The sequence below is a fragment of the Monodelphis domestica genome, chromosome 7 (genome assembly GCF_027887165.1).
Source record: "Monodelphis domestica isolate mMonDom1 chromosome 7, mMonDom1.pri, whole genome shotgun sequence".
Taxonomy (NCBI): domain Eukaryota; kingdom Metazoa; phylum Chordata; class Mammalia; order Didelphimorphia; family Didelphidae; genus Monodelphis; species Monodelphis domestica.
The window spans coordinates 15,344,647-15,363,001 of record NC_077233.1 but is presented as its reverse complement, the minus strand read 5'-3'; the positions used below and the strand labels follow the sequence as shown (position 1 = coordinate 15,363,001).

Below are 18,355 nucleotides of genomic sequence, written 5' to 3'. Positions count from 1 at the left end.
AATTTTTGTCAAATACTGAGCTCTTTTCCCAAAAACTTGGATCTTTTGATTTATCACACACTAAATTACTATGATCATTTATTACTAGGTATTGGGTAGCTAATATATTCCACTGATCCATCATTATTTCTTAGCCAGTACCAGATTGTTTTAGTGATTACCATTTTGTAATACAGTTTGAGATCTGGTACAGGTAGGCCACCTTCCTTCACATTTTTCCCCTTCATTCCCTTGATATTCTTAACCTTTTATTCTTCCAGAAGAATTGTTATTTTTTTCTAGCTCTTTAAAGTAATTTTTGGGCAATTTGATTTGGTATGGCACTAAATAGGTAGATTAATTTAGATAAAATTGTCTTTACTATATTGGCTCAGCCCACCCTTTAGCAATTAATATTTTTCCAATAGTTTAGTTTTGACTTTGTGTGAAAAATGTTTTGTGATTGAGTTCATGTAGTTATTCAGTTTGTATTGGCAGATAGACTCCTAAGTATTTTATATTATCTACTGTTAATTTAAATGGAATTTCTTTTTCTCTCTCTTGCTCCTGGGCTTTGTTGATACTATATAGAAATGCTAATGATTTATGTGAGTTTATTTTACATCCTGCAACTCATTTTTAGTTGATTCTCTAGATTTGCAAAGAGTGATAGTTTGTTTCTTCACTGTCTATTCCAATTCCTTCAATTTCTTTTTCTTCTCTATTTGCTATAGGTAGCATTTTTAGTATAATACCAAATAACAATGGTGATAATGAGCATCCTTGTTTCACCCCTCATCTTTTTGGGAAGGATTCTAGCTTATCTCCATTATAGATAATGCTTGCTGATGGTTTAGATAGATACTACTTATCATTTTAAGGAAGGCTCCATTTATTCCTATGCTAGCTAGTGTTTTCAGTAGTAATTTGTCAAAAAAAATTTCTGCATCTATTGAAATAATCATATGATTTCTGTTGGTTTTATTATTGATATGTTCAATTATACCTAATAGTTTTCCTAATATTGAACCACCCAGTTATATAGTGAATGATCCTCAAGATGTATTGCTAAATAGTCTCCTTGCTAGTGTATTATTTTAAAATTTTCCATATACGTTACTTAGGGAAATTGGACAAGTTTTCTTTCTCTGTTTTTGCTCTTCCTACTTTAGGTACAACACCATATTTGTGTCATGAAAAGAATTTGGCAAAGCTCCTTCCTCAGCTATTTTTCCAAATATATTTTATTCTGTATTAGGATTGATTATTCTTTAAATGTCTGATAGAATTCCCTTTTGACTTCATCCGGCCCTGGAGATTTTTTCTTGGGGAGTCTATCTTCAATTTCTTTTTCTAAGTTGGGGCTGTGTAAGTATTCTATTGACTCTTCTATTAATCAGGATAGTTTATATTTTTGTAACTAGTCATCCATTTGGCTTAGACTATCAAACTGTTTGGCAAATAACTGGGAAAAATAAATCCTAATAATTGCTTTAATTTTCTATTCATTGAGGGTGAATTCAACCTTTTCATTTTTGGTATTGTAATTTGATTTTCTTCTTTCCTATTTTGATCAAATTAACCAATGATTTATCTATTTTATTGGTATTTTCATAAAACAAACTTTAGCTTTATTTAAGTTTTTTTTTTTACTTTCAATTTTATTCATCTCGTCTTTGATTTTCAAGATTTCCAATTTGGTATTTAATTAGAGATTTTAAATTTTTTCTTTTTGCTAATTGTTTTAGTTGCATGTTCAATTTACTAATCTGTTCTTCCTCTAATTTATTTTTGTAAGCATTTAGAAATATAAATTTTCCACTAGTGCTCTGGCTGTATTCCATAAACTTTAGTATGTTGTCTCACTCTTCAATGAAATTACTGATTGTTTCTATGATTTGTTCTTTGACCCACTTATTCTTTAGAATTATATTAGTTTCCAAATGATATTTTAAACCCTTACTTTCTGTCTTAAAATAGTAAGTATCAATTTCTAGACAAAGGAATGTAGGGCTAGGCAACTGGGGTTAACTGACTTGCCTAGGGTCACACAGCTTGGAAGTATCCAAGATCAGATTTGAACCTAGGACTTTCTATCTTCAGGCCTGACTCCCATCTACACACTATCCACTGAGCCACCTACCTGCCTTCCCCCCAATTTATTTTTAATTTCTTTCCATGGCCATTTATTTAATTTTTCTGGTGTTATGATCTGAAAAGAGTGCAATTAATGTTTCTGTTTTTCTGCCTTTGTGAGGTTTTTATACATGTGAGGCTCTAATACATGGTCAATTTTTGTGTAGATGCCAGGCACTACTGAGAAAAAAGTATATTCTTTTCTGTTTCCATTTTCAGTTTTCTCCAGAGATCTATCATATATAGCTTTTCTGAAATTCTATTCGCCTCTTTGACTTCTGTCTTTATTTTTTTAATTAGATTTATATAGTTCTAAGAGGGCAAAGTTGAGGTTCCCCACTAATAAGAATTTTACTATTTCCTCCTTTAAGTCACTTCTTTTAAAATGTGTATGCTATACCATTTGATATTGATATGTTTGGTATTGATATTACTTTATTGTCGATGGTACCTTTTAGGAAAATATAGTTTCCTTCCTTATTCCTTTATATTAGATCTATTTTTGTTTTAGCTTCAGATATCATGATTGCTACTCCTGATTTTTTTGTTCTTACTTCAACTGCACTAAAATCGATTCTGCATCAGATCCTTACCTTTACTCTGTGTGTCTCCCTGCTTCAAATGCATTTTTTGTCAACAGTATATTGTAGAATTCTGGCTTTTAGTCCATTCTGCTATCTGCTTCCATTTTATGGGTGAGTTCATCCCAATCATATTGACAGTTTTGATGATTATCTGTGTATTTCCTTCCATTCTACTTTTACCATATTTATTCTTTTCCTTCTCTCTCCTTTCCCTCTATCCCTCCTCACAAATGGTTTACTTTTGAGCATCATCTCCCCAAACCCATCTTTCTTTCTATCAGTTACCCCCCACCTTTTCTTATCCCCATCCCTTTTTACTTCCCTATAGGGCAAGATAGGTTTTCATAGTCAACTAATGTGTATGTTATTCCCTCTTTGAGCCAAAACTGATGAGGGTAAGGTTCAGGCATTGCCCAAAACTTCCCTTCACTTCCTCTCCATTAGAATTGCTCTTCTGTACCATTTTGGGACAATTCACCCCACTCTACTTCTCTCTTCCCTCTTCTCCCAGTGTAGTGCTCTTTCTCATCTCTTAATTTTGTTTCCTAGGATATTATCCCATTGTAGTAAATTCACATCCACATCCTCTATGTATATTCCTTCTAATTTCCCTAAAACTGATTAAGTTATTAAGAGTTACAAGTATTATCTTCTGGTATGAGAATATAAATGATTCAACTTTACTGAATCCCTTACAATTTCCCTTTCCTATTTACCTTCTTATGATTCTCAAGTCTTCTATTTGCAGTTCTGGTCTTTTCATTAGAAATTCTGTAAAGTTCTCAATTTTATTAAATATCAATTTTTAGACTTATTTTTGCTGAGGATTAGACTCATTTTTTGCTAAGTAGATAATTCTTGGTTGTAATCCTATCTCCTTTGCCCTCAGATATCATATTCCAGGACCTATGGTCCTTTATTGTAGAAACTGCTAAATCTTGTGTTATCCTGATTGTAGGCCCACAATATTTGTTTCATTCTGGGTGCTTATGATTTTCTCCTCAACCTAGGAGTTCTGGAGTTTGAGTATAATATTCCTGGAATTTTCCCTTTTGGGATCTCTTTCTGAAGATGATCAATATATTATTTCAATTTCTACTTTTTCCTCTAGTTCTAGGATATCAGGGCAGTTTTCTTTGATAATTTCTTGATATATGTTTTATAGGTTCTTTTTTAATTGTGGTAATTCAATAATTCTTCCATTATCTTTCCTCAATCTATTTTCCAGGTCAGTCATTTTTCCAAAGAGAAATTTCACTTTCTAAAAATTTTTTCATACTTTTAATTATGTTTGTTTCTTGCTATTTCATGAAGTCATTAGCTTTTGTTTGCCCAATTCTAATTTTTAAGAAATTATTTCCTTCAATGCGCTTCTGTACTTCCTTTTCCATTTGACTTATTCTATATCTTAAGAAGTTATTTTTGTCAGTAAATTTTAGAACCTCCTATTCCATTTGGTCAATTCTACTTTTTGAGAAGTAACTTTCTTTGAGGAATTTTTTTATATCTTTTCCCATTTTTTGTGCTTCCTTTATCAAGCTGTTGACTCTTATTTCATGATTTTCTTGCTTTACTCTCATTTCTTTTCCCAATTTTTCTTCTAATTCTCTTATTGATTTTTAAAGTCCTTCATTTAAACCTGTTCCAGAAGTTCTTTTTGGGCCTGATTCCAATTCACATTTTCCTTTGAGGTTTCACTTGTAGTCATATTGGCATTGTACTCTTCTAAGTCTGTGCCTTGACCTTCTCTGTCACCATAATATTTTCTTTAGTTGGGGTCCTTTATTGGTATTTTTGCTCATTTTTCCAGTTTATTATGTCACTTCTCAATGTATATTAAAGTTGTTCTCTGTTCCTGGGTTTGAGAAGGCACTGTCCCAGCTTCTTCTTATGGGGTTCAGGGTTTTGCTCCTAGCTTGCCTGAGCCTTGGGGGGGCCTCCCTTCTGTCTTATCCGGTTATTGGTACTTGGGGTCTTAGGTACTGACTGGCTTATACACACACACACACACATCAGGGAGGCTCACTGGTGGTTTCCCCCAGGAGTGGGGCCTGGCTGCTGGCTTATACAATGGAGGGTCTTGCTGGTGCCCCACTGAGAGGAGGCCCCTTCTAGAGGTTTAGCTTGTTCCGAGTTGGGGCCTTGCTTCTCTCGAGGCAGGTCCCCCTGAAGCCTCGCCCTGACTTTTCCTGGGACTGGACTGGCCGCTGGCTCGCACCTGGCTGAGGGGTCTCTGCTACAGGAGTGGGGGGTGAGGCCACCCTTGCTCTGGCTGCCTTCTCCAGACTACACTTGTCCCCAGCAAGGGGACACCTGCCTTGTCCTACCGACTCTCCAAGCTTTTCAGGCGCTTTGTTTTACTGCAGCTTGGAGGGGAGTCCAGGAGAGATCAGACAAGTGCCTTCCTCGCTCTGCCATCTTGGCACGGCAGGTCCCAGCCAACACTTCAGGTGACGACGCTGGGCGAGACGTCGGGGGCCAGAGAGAACGAGATGAAGCCCAATAAGGAGCTTCTTACACCCCCCCTCTGGACCTTAAAACTCAGAAGAGGAGAGATGTGATGCGCCCTGAGGCCAGGGGAAAACGCATGAGGCTCTGTGAGCTCGACAGATCAGTGAGTGGGACAGGGCGGCATCAAGACCTCTATTTCTCACTGAGGCTACATTAAAGAAAGTTTCACATTCAGGACAAAGGCAGGACCCTCTCTGTGTTCTCCACGGTGCAGTTTGTCATTCAGTTCAGGGAACCACATTTTATGACAGACACGGGAATGGGTAGGATATGGGCCGGGGCCTCGACTGGAAGAACTGGGAACGTTTAGCTTAAAGAAGAGAAGACTCAAGGGAAAGAAAAAGGGGAGAGAAAAAGCCTTTACACAAAATTCCTGAAAAGTTGGTGCTATTATTATCCCCAATTTATAGACAGGCAGAAAGTATGTGAGTTTCCCGGGCCAGAGTTGAACTCAGATCTTCCTGAACCCGGACCCAATGCTCTAGCCAATGTGCCACCTAGACACCCCTGGGGATAGAACAGGCACGAACGTCGCCGCTATCCTTAGGGTCTGGAAGGGTCACTAGAGGGCGACTGGAGTTGTCCAGCCTGGTTCGGGGCCAGAAAGAACAACAGGCAGGAATTCTGGGAGGAACAGCTGAGCTTGAGGAGAACACTTCCTAACACTCGGAGCTCCAGGAAACACTCCTGCTCAGTCAGAGTTTGGGAGAGGCTAAAGGCTGGCTCCGAAAGCCCATCCCTCAGGACTCCAAAGGCAGGGAAAACCCGGGCCTGGCCTCAAGGAGCTCAGGAGCTCCCCAGGAAGGCAAGGCGCAGACACGGGACAGGGGAGCAGCCAGAGGAGCCCCTCGTCCCCAGAACACCTCAAGAACTCACCCAAGGCATCAAAGATGAAGTGGTCACAGGTCGATGCTAGTGGCGGCTCGACATAAACAGACAACTTCGTCTTCTGCAAGGCTATCCGGCTCTGAATCATGACCTAAAAGCCAGACAAAGAGAAAATATTTACTAGAAAGGATAGTGTTTCTAGGCTAGCTCAGAGGGAAATTTCAAAGCCCCAGGGCTGCAGACTGACCACGCTGGATCTTCCTCCGGACACAAACCATAACTTTCTAAATCTTATAAGATGGTCTTTGAAAGTCTATGGATCTGGGGACAGCTGAGTGGCTCAGTGGACTGAGAGCCAGGCCTGGAGACAGGAGGTCCTGGGTTCAGATCTGCCCCCCAATATTTCCTAGCTATGTGACTGGACAGGTCACTTAACCCCCATGGCCTAGCCTTTACCACGGCTTGGAACCAATACATGCTATCAATTCTAAGATGGAAGGTAAGGATTTTCTTTTTTTTAAGAATTGGGGTGGGTGTAGCGAGGTGGTTCAGTGGATAGAAATCCAGACCTGGAGACAGGAAGACCTGGGTTCAAATCTCGCCTCAAATACTTCTTATATATGGGCCACTGGGCAAGTCCCAACCCCAGCTGCCTAGCCCTCACCAATACACAGTACTGATTCTAAGATGGAAGGTAAGGGTTAAAAAAGAAGTCTGGATCTACCAAAGAAATCTCCACTTGGCAGCCAATCTTCTCGATAAGCTTCTCAGATCTCCCCCAGAGCCTGGACGCAAAGCCAAAGCAGGCAGTGCTAGGCACGGCCACTTCTACCCCCTCTCCAGGCTTCAGGGTAACCAGCACCCACGAATGTCTGGAGCAGAGTCCCAGACTACGGCCCCCACCGCACTTCCGGAAGGGGCACCTCTTTCACTGGTGGTCAGTGAGAGGAGCTGTATGTGGCAGCGGCGGCACGCACGGACAGTACCATTTCCGGTGACTAATGCTTTGCGAGGTGCCTTAGAACGAGGTGCCGCACAAAAGATTCTGTGGCTGCACAATGGAAGACGTCGCATCGTGAGCAGCGATCTGGGGGAGGGGATTCCGCACTGCGTAGTCTGCTGCCCGGTTAGGGTTAGGGTCAGGTCTGGCCCTCCAAAGGTCTGAGGGACTGTGAACTGGCCCCCTGTGTAAAAGGTTTGGGGACCCCTGACCTAGAGAATACCTACAGAAGCTCTTCACTTTTCAGAAACTTCATTTTTTAAGAAATCCATACTACCATTACAGACCTCAAAATTCCTGGCTCTACCTCCTCCCATGGCTCCAGCAGAGAGGGGACCCACAAACGTGCTGCAGGCCTTCCTGTCACCGCCAGCCCACAAGCGGGTCCCTCAGGGTCCGCTGCTCCTGCTTCTCCTGGTCATAGAATTCTCGGAAGGCATCGACTGCACCACATCTCCCACAGGATCCTTCATTGCTAATGGGTTTTGGGGTGCCCACACCCAACACACTCTTCTCTATTAAATTATTTACCATTTCCAAGAAGGAACATTTTCCCTGTTTGCCTCTTGTATGCATCATTCCAAAGAGCCCTCAAAATCCATAGCCTGGGCTCTAGCGGTATGAACCTGGGCAAGTCACTTAACCCCGACTAGCCCTCACCACTTTTCTGTGTTGGAATCAACATAGGGTACTGATTCTAAGACAGAAGGTGAGGGTTTAAAAAATCCACAGCTTAGGAGTCAAACATTGACTCCCCCATGTGAAAAGGGAATTCTTGGTTCCCTTTGCCTAGTCTGAGTTCACACTTGTGAAAGGGAATCCTTTATTTCCTTTACCTATTTTGAGTTAACACACATTTTGATTGAATCAACACAAGCTTGAACTAGGTAGAGGAGCTCACAAACCACTTAGTGAATTCACACCCTACCTAGTGCTAGGTGAGAAGCCAGCAAGGTAAACTCAATCAGCTAGAAACTTGTTAAGAATTCACAAGAAACAACTTTAGCAAAGTTGCAGGATACAAAATAAACCCACATAAGTCATCAGCATTTCTATATAATTCCAACACAGCTCAGCAGCAAGAACTAGAAAGAGAAATCCCATTCAGAATCACCTTAGACAAAATAAAATACTTAGGAATCTACCTCCTGAGACAAACACAGGATCTATATGAACACAACTACAAAACACTTTCCACACAACTAACACTAGACTTGAACAATTGGAAGAACATTAACTGCTCATGGGTAGGACAAGCCAACATAATAAAAATGACCATCCTACCCAAACTCATCTATCTATTTAGTGCCATACCCATGGAACTTCCAAAAAATGTTTTTACTGATTTAGAAAAAACCATAACAAAGTTCATTTAGAAGAACAAAAGATCAAGGATATCCAGGGAAATAATGAAAAAAAATACAAAGGAAGGGGGCCTTGCAGTCCCAGATCTCAGACTATATTATAAAGCAGCAGTCATCAAAACAATTTGGTACTGACTAAGAGACAGAAAGGAGGATCAGTGGAATAGACTGGGGGCAAGCAACCTCAGCAAGACAGTATATGACAAACCCAAAGATCCCAGCTTTTGGGACAAAAATCCACTATTTCATAAAAACTGCTGGGAAAATTGGAGGACAGTGTGGGAAAGATTAGGTTTAGATCAACACCTTGCACCCTACACCAAGATAAATTCAAAATGGGTGAATGACTTGAACATAAAGAAGGAAACTATAAGAAAATTAGGCGAACACAGAATAGTATACATGTCAGACCTTTGGGAAGGGAAAGACTTCAAAACCAAGCAAGAATTAGAAAGAGTTACAAAATGCAAAATAAATAATCTGGAATACATCAAATTAAAAAGTGTTTGTACAAACAAAACCAATGTAACCAAAATCAGAAGGGTAGCAACAAATTGGGAAATAATCTTCATAAAAACCTCTGACAAAGGTTTAATTACTCAAATTTACAAAGAACTAAATCAATTGTACAAAAAAATCAAGCCATTCTCCAATTGACAAATGGGCAAGGGACATGAACAGGCAGTTCTCAGCCAAAGAAATCAAAACTATTAATAAGCACATGAAAAAGTGCTCTAAGTCTCTTATAATCAGAGAGATGCAAATCAAAACAACTCTGAGGTATCACCTCACACCTAGCAGATTGGCTCACATGACAGCTATGGAAAGTAATGAATGCTGGAGGGGATGTGGCAAAGTGGGGACACTAATTCATTGCTGGTGGGGTTGTGAATTGATCCAGCCATTCTGGAGGGCAATTTGGAACTATGCCCAAAGGGTGATAAAAGACTGTCTGCCCTTTGATCCAGCCATAGCACTGCTGGGTTTGTACCCCAAAGAGATAATAAGGAAAAAGACTTGTACAAGAATATTCATAGCTATGCTCTTTGTGGTGGCCAAAAATTGGAAAATGAGGGGATGCCCATCAATTGGGGAATGGCTGAACAAATTGTGGTATCTGTTGGTGATGGAATGCTATTGTGCTAAAAGGAATAATAAAGTGGAGGAATTCCATGGAGACTGGAACAACCTCCAGGAAGTGATGCAGAGAGAAAGGAGCAGAACCAGGAAAACATTGTACACAGAGACTGATACATTGTGGTACAATCGAAGGTGATGGACTTCTTCATTAGTGGCAATGCAATGTCCCTGAACAATCTGCAGGGATCTAGAAAATACTACCCACAAGCAGAGGATAAACTGTGGGAGTAAGAACACCAATGAAAAGCAACTGCTTGACTACAGGGGGTTGAGGGGATATGACTGAGGAGAGACTCTAAATGAACACTCTAATGCAAATACCAACAACAGGGAAATGGGTTCGAGTCAAGAACACATGTGAAACCCAGTGGAATCGTACGATGGCTATGGGAGAGGGAAAGGTGGTGGGGGGGAGGGGAGGAAAAGAAAATAATCTTTGTTTCCAGTGAATAACGTTTGGAAATAACCAAATAAAATAATGTTTAAAATTTAAAAAAAAATAATTCACAAGAAAATTAGTACCCTCAAAAACTCAATCACTCAGTAACTTGTAAGAGTTCACACCCTCAGAAACTGTGAACCCCCTGAGCAATGCTAGGCAATTTGGAAGCTGTGATTAGCCCCTGTGAAGAGGGGAGGAAACAAGAAGTCACTATAAAAGGCCCTGAATTTTTGAGGCTAGGAGAGTGGACTCCAAGAAGTATCACTCCCAAGAAGGAAGTCGGCTTCAAGAAGAAGAAAGTCAGCCTCAGGAGTCCTCTTAAGCTCAAGTCATTGTCTTGACCTGCTTCTTGGAGAGAACTTGGGTGAGTGGATAGCTGGTTTTCCCTTCCTGTCTTCTGGAGAGAGTTTAATTCCAGTTGAAGGTTAACAAGTCCTGGCTGAGCCAAGCACTGGAACAATATTTATTTAGATAGGTTAATGTCTTCTCTACCCTTTTGTATTTCTCTATGTTTACTCCTTCTGCCTCTTTTATAAATAAAAGATTTATAATTTTCATATATTTAGTCAACCCATTAATTTTAACACTTACCTCCATGAAGGATGGAACTTCTCCCTTCCTGCTCCTACTTCTCTTTGCCTGACTGTATCATGGAATTCAAAGTGCTATCTATGCCTTCTTTGGAACAGATGGATAGGAAAAGGGGAAAGTCTTCTAATTTTTCACATAAAGCACAGAAGTCTGTGGAATGATGACTAAATGGACAATTTTGAGTGATGGACAACAGAGGTATCAAAGACACGGGCCATGTGTTTTGTTAAATATTTCCCAAACCATTCCAGAGGATGCTTCAGCCCAGAGGTCAAACCCTGATGGATGGTGGGCAGAGGTGGCCCTGCCAGCCTTGTGGGCAAGTCACCACCTTCTCTCAAACAAGGGTGATAGCAAAGTGAACTAGCTCATAGGCCAAGGCACCGGAACAAAGTCAAACCATCCACACTCTCTGCTTTACAAAATAAAATTAAACAGCTAAACATGAGAAACAAACAGGAGAACCTTTAGCTACGGTACTTACTCCTACTGTTCCCCACCCAAATTTATACTGAAAAGCATCCAAGAAGGGTTTACACATGGGCCTTTGGTGGATATGTGTCATGGGACAGGATAGCCACAACAGCCTGATTTCCTGAGTGCCAACAGTGGCTTAGGCTTAAAGAGGGGCAATTGAAGACATAACCACAGGATCAGAGACTAGGGTCAGAAACCCCAAAAAGTTAACAAACGCTTGGCCTAAGAGCTCTATTTTAACTGGGAGGAGGAGGAGGTGGAGTTACAAGAGTTGGGCGGCGGGGAGATCATTTCAGATTGTTCATGGTACTTCTAGCTTCCCTTACAAATAAACATGGTCCTGCATTTTCATCCTAGTTATAACAAGTGCTACTCCCAGAGTCCTTCCTGGCTGTCTGGCTAAATGGTCACACATCTTGAGCACAAACTGAGCAGCCCCATCCTCACTCCCTTGGAACAGATGGAAAAAAATGGCCTCAATGAAGAGGATTTATTTACTACCCGGAAACGTCTATGGCTACACATCTTGGCTGCTGTTGTTAAACATGACCGTACGGAGAGATTGATGGCTAAAAGCTGGAGAGACGTTGCCAGGCCGAGGAGGACATCCCGTGGGATCCACCACCGTCATCTTAGAGGGCATCTTGCACAAGCCTCGCAGGCACCCACAACCATTGGGTAAGAAGGGATATCTGGGGTCACTAAGTCCAAAGGCATCTTTTTACAGACGGAGGAACTGAGACGCAGATGGGGAAGTACCAAGGTGGCCCAGGCCATGAACGCCAGGGCCAGGATTCACACCCAGACTGCCTGATCTGGCCTTTGCACTGGCCAACCCTGCCTCTCTGGGGAGAAGACCCCACACATACAAGTCAGCAATTCTAGAACATGCAGGACCGCCCCATAAAGGAGATCATTCCATCCATGTCTTCAATTAGAGGTTGCTCCAATGGAAATCTAAGAAGGGAGCAGGAGGCCAAGTGAAGGCGGCCTTAGAGGTTGCCCTCTCAGGGTCGAATCCCCTCATTCTACAGATGAGGACACCGAGGAGGCCCAAGGTCATCCCAGAAAGAAGTGACCGAGACTTGAACTCAGCTCCTCTGACCCACGCTACTCCCTGCACTGGCCAATTTAGACACAAAGATCACTGCAGTCTGCATTTGTCTTCTGAATCCATATGCAGGAAAACGTCGGTGAAGAACACAGAGAGGGGTCTGCCTGCCCTCGGAAGCGCAGCGCAGCTCCCTCCTGACACTCTGCGCTGTTTCTGGGCGAGGATTGGATTTCTGGCCACTAAAGCTTGTCGAACCAAGGAGCATTAAAGGCCCGAGTTCGACTGGACTGGGGAGTTGAGGGAGAGAAGAGAAGGGAAGACCACCCTTGTTTCCAGTGGCAGAACCCCAAAAAGGAGCTCGGGGAGCGGTGACCCATGTGGGCAAACCAAGACAGCTGGCAAAGCTCGTCTGTGGCCTCTCGTGCCAAGGGCAGCCACCAAGACTCTCGGGAACCTTCTGGGTGCACATGTGCTGCCTATCTATGGAGAGAGGCAGGCAGAGGCGGAGAGGGACGGACAGACAGACGTCTGCCAAAAGCCAGCGTTCGGGTTCCCCGCTGGGGAGACGGCGAGAACGCTTCCTAGGCTGTACACCAGAGGCCTGAGAACCGGGGAAGAGGACGAGGTGCAGACGGCTGGCCGGCAGCTCAGCTGCCTTTACTGAGTCCTTCCAGCGCGGGGCGCTCTGCTAAGGGCGGGGGCTACAGACAGAAGAGCGAGTCTGTGCTGCGCCGGCGTTCTTCAGGGGGAAGAAGGGCATTCACAGGCCCACAAATGGGCCCCACGCAGGGCTTCTCTGGGGCGGGAACGGCCAGGGATGAAAGGACGTCCCCGCATCCTGACGGCCTTGGCTGCCCAGGGCACAGGGCCGGTATGGGTCAGAGGCAGAACTTGAACCTACCACCCTGGCCTCGGCACGCACTTCCAGAATCCAAGATCTTCGGACGGGTGAGCAATGGCGGCCAAGGAGGGGAGCCCAGAGAGGCTCAATGCAGGAGGGAGTTTGAGGAGATCTAGACTAAGAGAAGCCAGAGGTAAGCACTTCAGGCACGGGAAGGGAGAGAGGAAGGAGCGTGGAAGATGGGGAACGTGCAGGGGCCACCTGAGGAGAGACACAGGCGGCTTTGAGGGGCAGAACTTGAGACACGAAGGGCACGGTCACATCTGGAGCTAACAAGACGGTGTGGCGGGGCAGCTTGGTGACTGGGGAGGCAGGAGGTCCTGGGTTCAAAGCTGGCCCCACGGCCTGCCCTTCCGTCTTGGAACCAACACTTAGTACTGATTGTAGGGCAGAAGGTAAAAGTCTAACAAAGACGTGGGCCACGGCCTGAAGAATGGAGGGGCACAAAGTGAGGAGGCCACCCTGCAGATCCTCCAAAGCCCAAGAGAAAGGGGCCGAATGCCTGCCCAGAGGGGCAGCAGCCCCAAATGAAGGCAGGGAGAAGTGCGTGGAAAAGCAGGAGGAGCCAGCCCCGAGGAATGGCGAGGGGAGAATCCAGGAGGCCTGGGAGGCCTAGAAACCAGGCGACTAGAAGCACGGCCGGCGGCCCAATGGAAATGGGAGCAAAGGCTCGGCGCTGGCAAAAGCCCACTGAGCCCAACCCCCTCCTGCGATGCCTAAGAAAAGCGGTCCAAAAGGGCAGGGACTTGGCCAAGGCCACAAAGGGAGTCCGTGGCCCGAAGAATGCTCTGCTTCTCGGCCCGCTCATCTTGCCATTGTAGAGATGCCTCTCGAAGGCTTCCCAGAATTCCACGTGAGGCCTCCCGGAAGCAGGGGCTACAGGCCTGGGGGCCCGCTCACGGGAGTCCATCGGTGACGGCTGCCAGAGGGACGACGCGGGGGAGAGGCGGGGCAGTCTGGGCTGACGCGCCTCTCCTTTCAGGGACGGGAAGGCCCAGCGCCCACGAACGCCCAACTCCACAGTCCTCTTCTAGTCCCTTGAAAGCCAGCGTCGTGGAAGGAACTGGCAGGACGACCAGCCTCGGGCGCCGTCTCAAACGGCCACGGGAACGACGGCCGCGTGAGCCCGGCGGGGGCTCTGGAGGGGACGCTAAAGCTGAGAGCTAACATCGGACTCCTCACGCGCTACACGCAAGGCTCCCCAAAGCCCGCCAGTGGGCGGCCCTCGTTTCAACAACAGCCGTGACCCCCCTAAAGTCGGACCACAACAGACCCCATCGGGAAAGCTGTCCCTGACGATAAAGGCCCTCGGCTCCCCCAGACCCCTGAAAGCGGAGCCCGAGGAGGCTCTGGCGCCCGGTGCATGAACTACTTGCAGGAAGGTGCCGGGATGCATGGGTGCGGCGGGGTGCCCTGTGGCCCCAGGCTTCGCTCCATACCTTCACTGTGACGGAGGGCACGGCTTCGGCTCCCACTTCGTAGCTGGTGGCTTGCTGTGGAGACAGAAAGAGAGAATCAGGAAGCGGAGGATGGCAGGGGAAGAGCGATCCCAACATTCCACCTGGGTGAGCGAGGACAGCCAAACTGGGAATTGGGGGAAAGGCTAAAATGCGCAATGGGGACTTGTAGGGAGGCATAAACTCCCATCGAAAAGGTCCCACAGAACTGGGGGAGAAAATCTAAATCGCCCACGACATGCATTTCCAACCTCTTCTACAAACGGGGTGTTGCCTATAAACCTCGTCTGGTGTTCCACTCCGGAAAGCCTTCCCGACACAGTTGGGGAAGGGCATCTTCTATGCTGAAGAGGAATCCCAATCCTTAATGCCAAGAGCTGAAGAAAAGGTTCTTAAGACTAAAAGGCAACCGATGACGAGCTCGTTTCTTTCCACTGAAGATCACAATTGCAAAAAAAGAGAGCAAGCTCCCTCACTGCGCCAGCTTCCTTTTCTGGGGGGTAGATTTTCCATTTAACCCATTTGGGAGGCAGCTACAATGATTCACAGATTAGGAGCCAGCCTAGGGATGGGAGGTTCTGGGTTCAAATCAAACACTTCCCAGCTGGGTGACCCTAGGCAAGTCATTTACCTAGCCCTTACCATTCTTCTGCCTTGGAACTGATACTCGGTAATGATTAAGACAGAAGGTAAGGATTGATTGGTTTGTTCTAAGTTTTTGTCTCTAGAAGCAACTTTGTGCTCATTGTAGATTAGGAAACTGTTTTTTGACGAGGGAAATCCACCCTGATGATGCCAAGAGGAAATTCATGGCTTGGAAGGTGAGGTAAATATGTAAAGTAAAATGCCCATCCAGCCAAAGGGAAAGAATTGATTCTGTTTCTTTAAGTGGTCAGAGATCCTCCACGGAGGCAGGAAGGCCTGGCCTCCCAAGTCCTCCCTGTGGCCCAAGAGGGATGGCCATGGTGTAAGTCTGTTCAGGCAACAACTAACACTGAGCTCAGCGCCAGGGGAGGTGCAATGTGTGCTGGGGGTGGGAGTTCCCCCACACCCCCACGTCACAGATCCTTCGGGGGAGGACAACCATTTAAACACTGTTGTTCTCCATTTGAGATTCAAGCTTTCTCCATTCCGAGGGAAGTGGAAAGAGAGAACTTGGAGTCCAAAGACGTGAGTTCGAGCTCTCCGTGTGACCCTCCCCCAGTCACTTCCCTGCGTATCCATTTCCTCATGTGTAAAGTAACAGGGTTGGCCGGGGCGAATTCTAAAGACGGTCGCCCGGAGAAACACGGGTGACCCAAAGCCAAACAGCATCTCGGTGGGACAGCAAAGGCCGGTCCCTAAGGGGGAAGGCCTGGGACGAGCTTTTCTAAGGCTGACTCCGGGGGCCACTGTGTCTGCTAAGGCTGGCCTCCTCTCAAGACAAGCGCCTCCAGGGCTCCGCCTGGTGCGAGGCGCCGACGGGCCACGAGCCGGCCCAGGATGCCGGCTGGGACACAGAGCTGGTGGGGGGCTGCCAAAGGGCGCCTAAGCCATCCTCTGGGATCAGCACGGGCCCAGGGAAGGGAAGCAGCCGCAGAAGGCGGGGCTTGTCCCCTCCAAAAAGGGATGGGGGGCCGTAGAGCTTCCCGGTGAGATGAACACCACCGGCGGCCCCCCCACCGGCTCGGGGTTCTAGGTCACAGCCGCGCTTTTGAGTCGGCCCCGTCACCCACGGACATTCACAGAAAACTTTGGCAACCGGCGAGCCCACCAGCGGGATCCTGCCCTCCACCAGCCCAGGTTTGGCCGAGCCGTCCCTTGGGCTCACCCTGCCCGTCGTCTGCCCTCCAGCGTGGCCCCTGTGCCCGGCCCTCGCATCGGGGGGCTCGAGGCCCAGCTCTGCTGGCTCCACAGGGCCTGCGGGGCCCAGAGAGGCGCCGAGGGGAGGCAGGGATGGCTCCCTGGAGGCCTAACCAAACCCAAGCCGCCCCCTGGAATCTGAGCCTGCCCCGGTCCTCCCGCGCAGCGTCGCCCCCCAACCAGCCCCGATTCTTGGTGACTCCCAGCCAAGGGGCGCCTTCACATACAGACACGTTGTCCAGGTTGGGGCAGACGGTGGCAACGACCGACAGGTGATCTTCCGCCTCCGTCAGGGGCAAAGAACCTGCAAGAAAAGGCCCGACATTAGCATTTGCACAGCAGGCCCGTCTGGCCCCGGAAAAGCCGGCAGTACAAATGGCTTCTCTGTGCCGTTTCCCCCGGAAGTAGCCCGTCTCTCCGACAACGGTTAAAACCCGAGGAACAGGCCACGCGCGCACGGAGGGAAGCGCGCCTACGGGCAGGCTACAGTGTCTTGAGCCATCCGGACAAGCAGAGTCTTTTCTGGAAAACGTGCCTGTTGGGCCGCGCACGACCGGCCCAGCCACGGCGAGGGAGAAGAGGAAGAGCCTGTGGCTGGAGGCCGCGCGAGCTCGGGCGCGCTGGCTCTCCGCTGCCCTAGACCGGACCTCAGAGCGGCCACGGCGGCGGCCTGGTGGCCTTGTGAGTCTCGCTTGCCGGCGGCGCGCTCGTGCCCAGGACCGCTTAGGGCTGCCGGTGGGCGGTTTGCAGCTCTGCGGACTCCTGCTCGGGCCTTTCTGCCTCCTCCCGAGAAACGAGCCCCATCAAAAGAGGACAAGCAGCAGCGAGGGGCAGGCGCCCGGGCCGGCAGCCCGACGGGGGGACACCCTGTCGCGGCCCTTCAGCCTGGCCTCCCACCCTGCCACTCGAGGGCGGCGGGCTCCGCCAGCTCCCTGCGGATGCCCCGGCGCAGGCACTCCCTCCCCCGCCATGGACGTGTCAGTGGCCAGCACGCCGCGTCCTCCGCGGGGGATCCGTTCCCTGACTGGCTGCCCACCGAGTGGGGCCGGGGAACCTGCATGCATCCGTCTGCGCATGTGCATGATCTCGTGTGCTCCAGCGTGAAACGGGGGGCCGCGGAAGGACGGGGGACCCTGAAGCGGGAGCTGAACGTCCCGGGCGTCGCCTCCGAGGTCCCTCCCAGCCTGGGACGCTGCCCCCAACTCTGCAGACGTCAGTGGCGTGCTGGGCAAACTTCCGTCAATAGCCCAGAACAGAAGACACTGAAGGGATCGCGGGGTCGTCGCACGTTGCCGCCTTTGATCTTCAGCATGTTGGACGTCGCGCCACCTTCCTGCTTTCAGAAACACCAAACCGCTCCCACAACAAGACAGACAAGAGTTTTATAGGCTGCTTCCTCGTGGCTTTTGCAATGCGGAGAAATAAAGGGTTTCTTCCCAGAGGGATCTTCCGTGGAAGCCGGGGAAGTTCTCTTCAGACATGAACTCAAGCGGTGAGGGGGAACCCCCAATGCCTTCCTGCCCACGCAGCCCCCCGGCCTGGAGCTCGGAGGGGGCCACAGGAGCGGGGCTTCCTACGGCTCTACTCAAGGAAGGCTCAGTCGCCGGGACCCAAAGCGTGCGGAGAGCGATGAGGGACGCCCACCATCCAGAACAAGTGGGCACCAAACGTCCAGCTTTATCAAGAAAGTGTTTGTTGTCTTAAGGAGCTCTGGGGGCTTCGTGCCTGACCAGCGCCACCTCGGCTGCCAATAAACTGAAGTCCACGTACCAGGCCTAGAGTCGGAGGATCCGAGTTCAAATCCTCCTTCAGAGACTTACTAGCTGTGTGACCCAGTCCCAGTTTCCCCAACTATAAAAGTGGGGAAGGCAGCGCGACTTCCCAGGGTGGCCAGGAGGATCAAAGGAGGGAATATCTGTGACGTCCTTGGCACAGTGCCTGGCACATGGGAGCACTCTAAAAATGCCTCCTCCTGTCCTTCCCCCCACAGGTCCCTGCGGGGCTGGCTCTGCATTTTAATATTTCAGCTCCCCTAAAAGCTTCATAGAA

The 18,355-nt window shown here is 47.7% G+C and overlaps 1 protein-coding gene across 2 annotated transcripts in view; it reads right to left on the bottom strand.

Moving 5' to 3' along the window:
- BBS9 (Bardet-Biedl syndrome 9) overlaps positions 1-18,355 on the bottom strand; it is a 340,104-nt gene that overhangs the window by 200,632 nt on the left and 121,117 nt on the right. For both annotated transcript variants that reach the window (XM_056804267.1, XM_056804266.1), the window contains exons 11-13: positions 16,534-16,610; positions 14,447-14,500; positions 6,087-6,189 (exon numbers count right to left, since the gene is read on the bottom strand). In XM_056804267.1, coding sequence (XP_056660245.1) covers positions 6,087-6,189; positions 14,447-14,500; positions 16,534-16,610 — 234 coding nt within the window. The remainder of the gene's footprint in view (positions 1-6,086; positions 6,190-14,446; positions 14,501-16,533; positions 16,611-18,355) is intronic.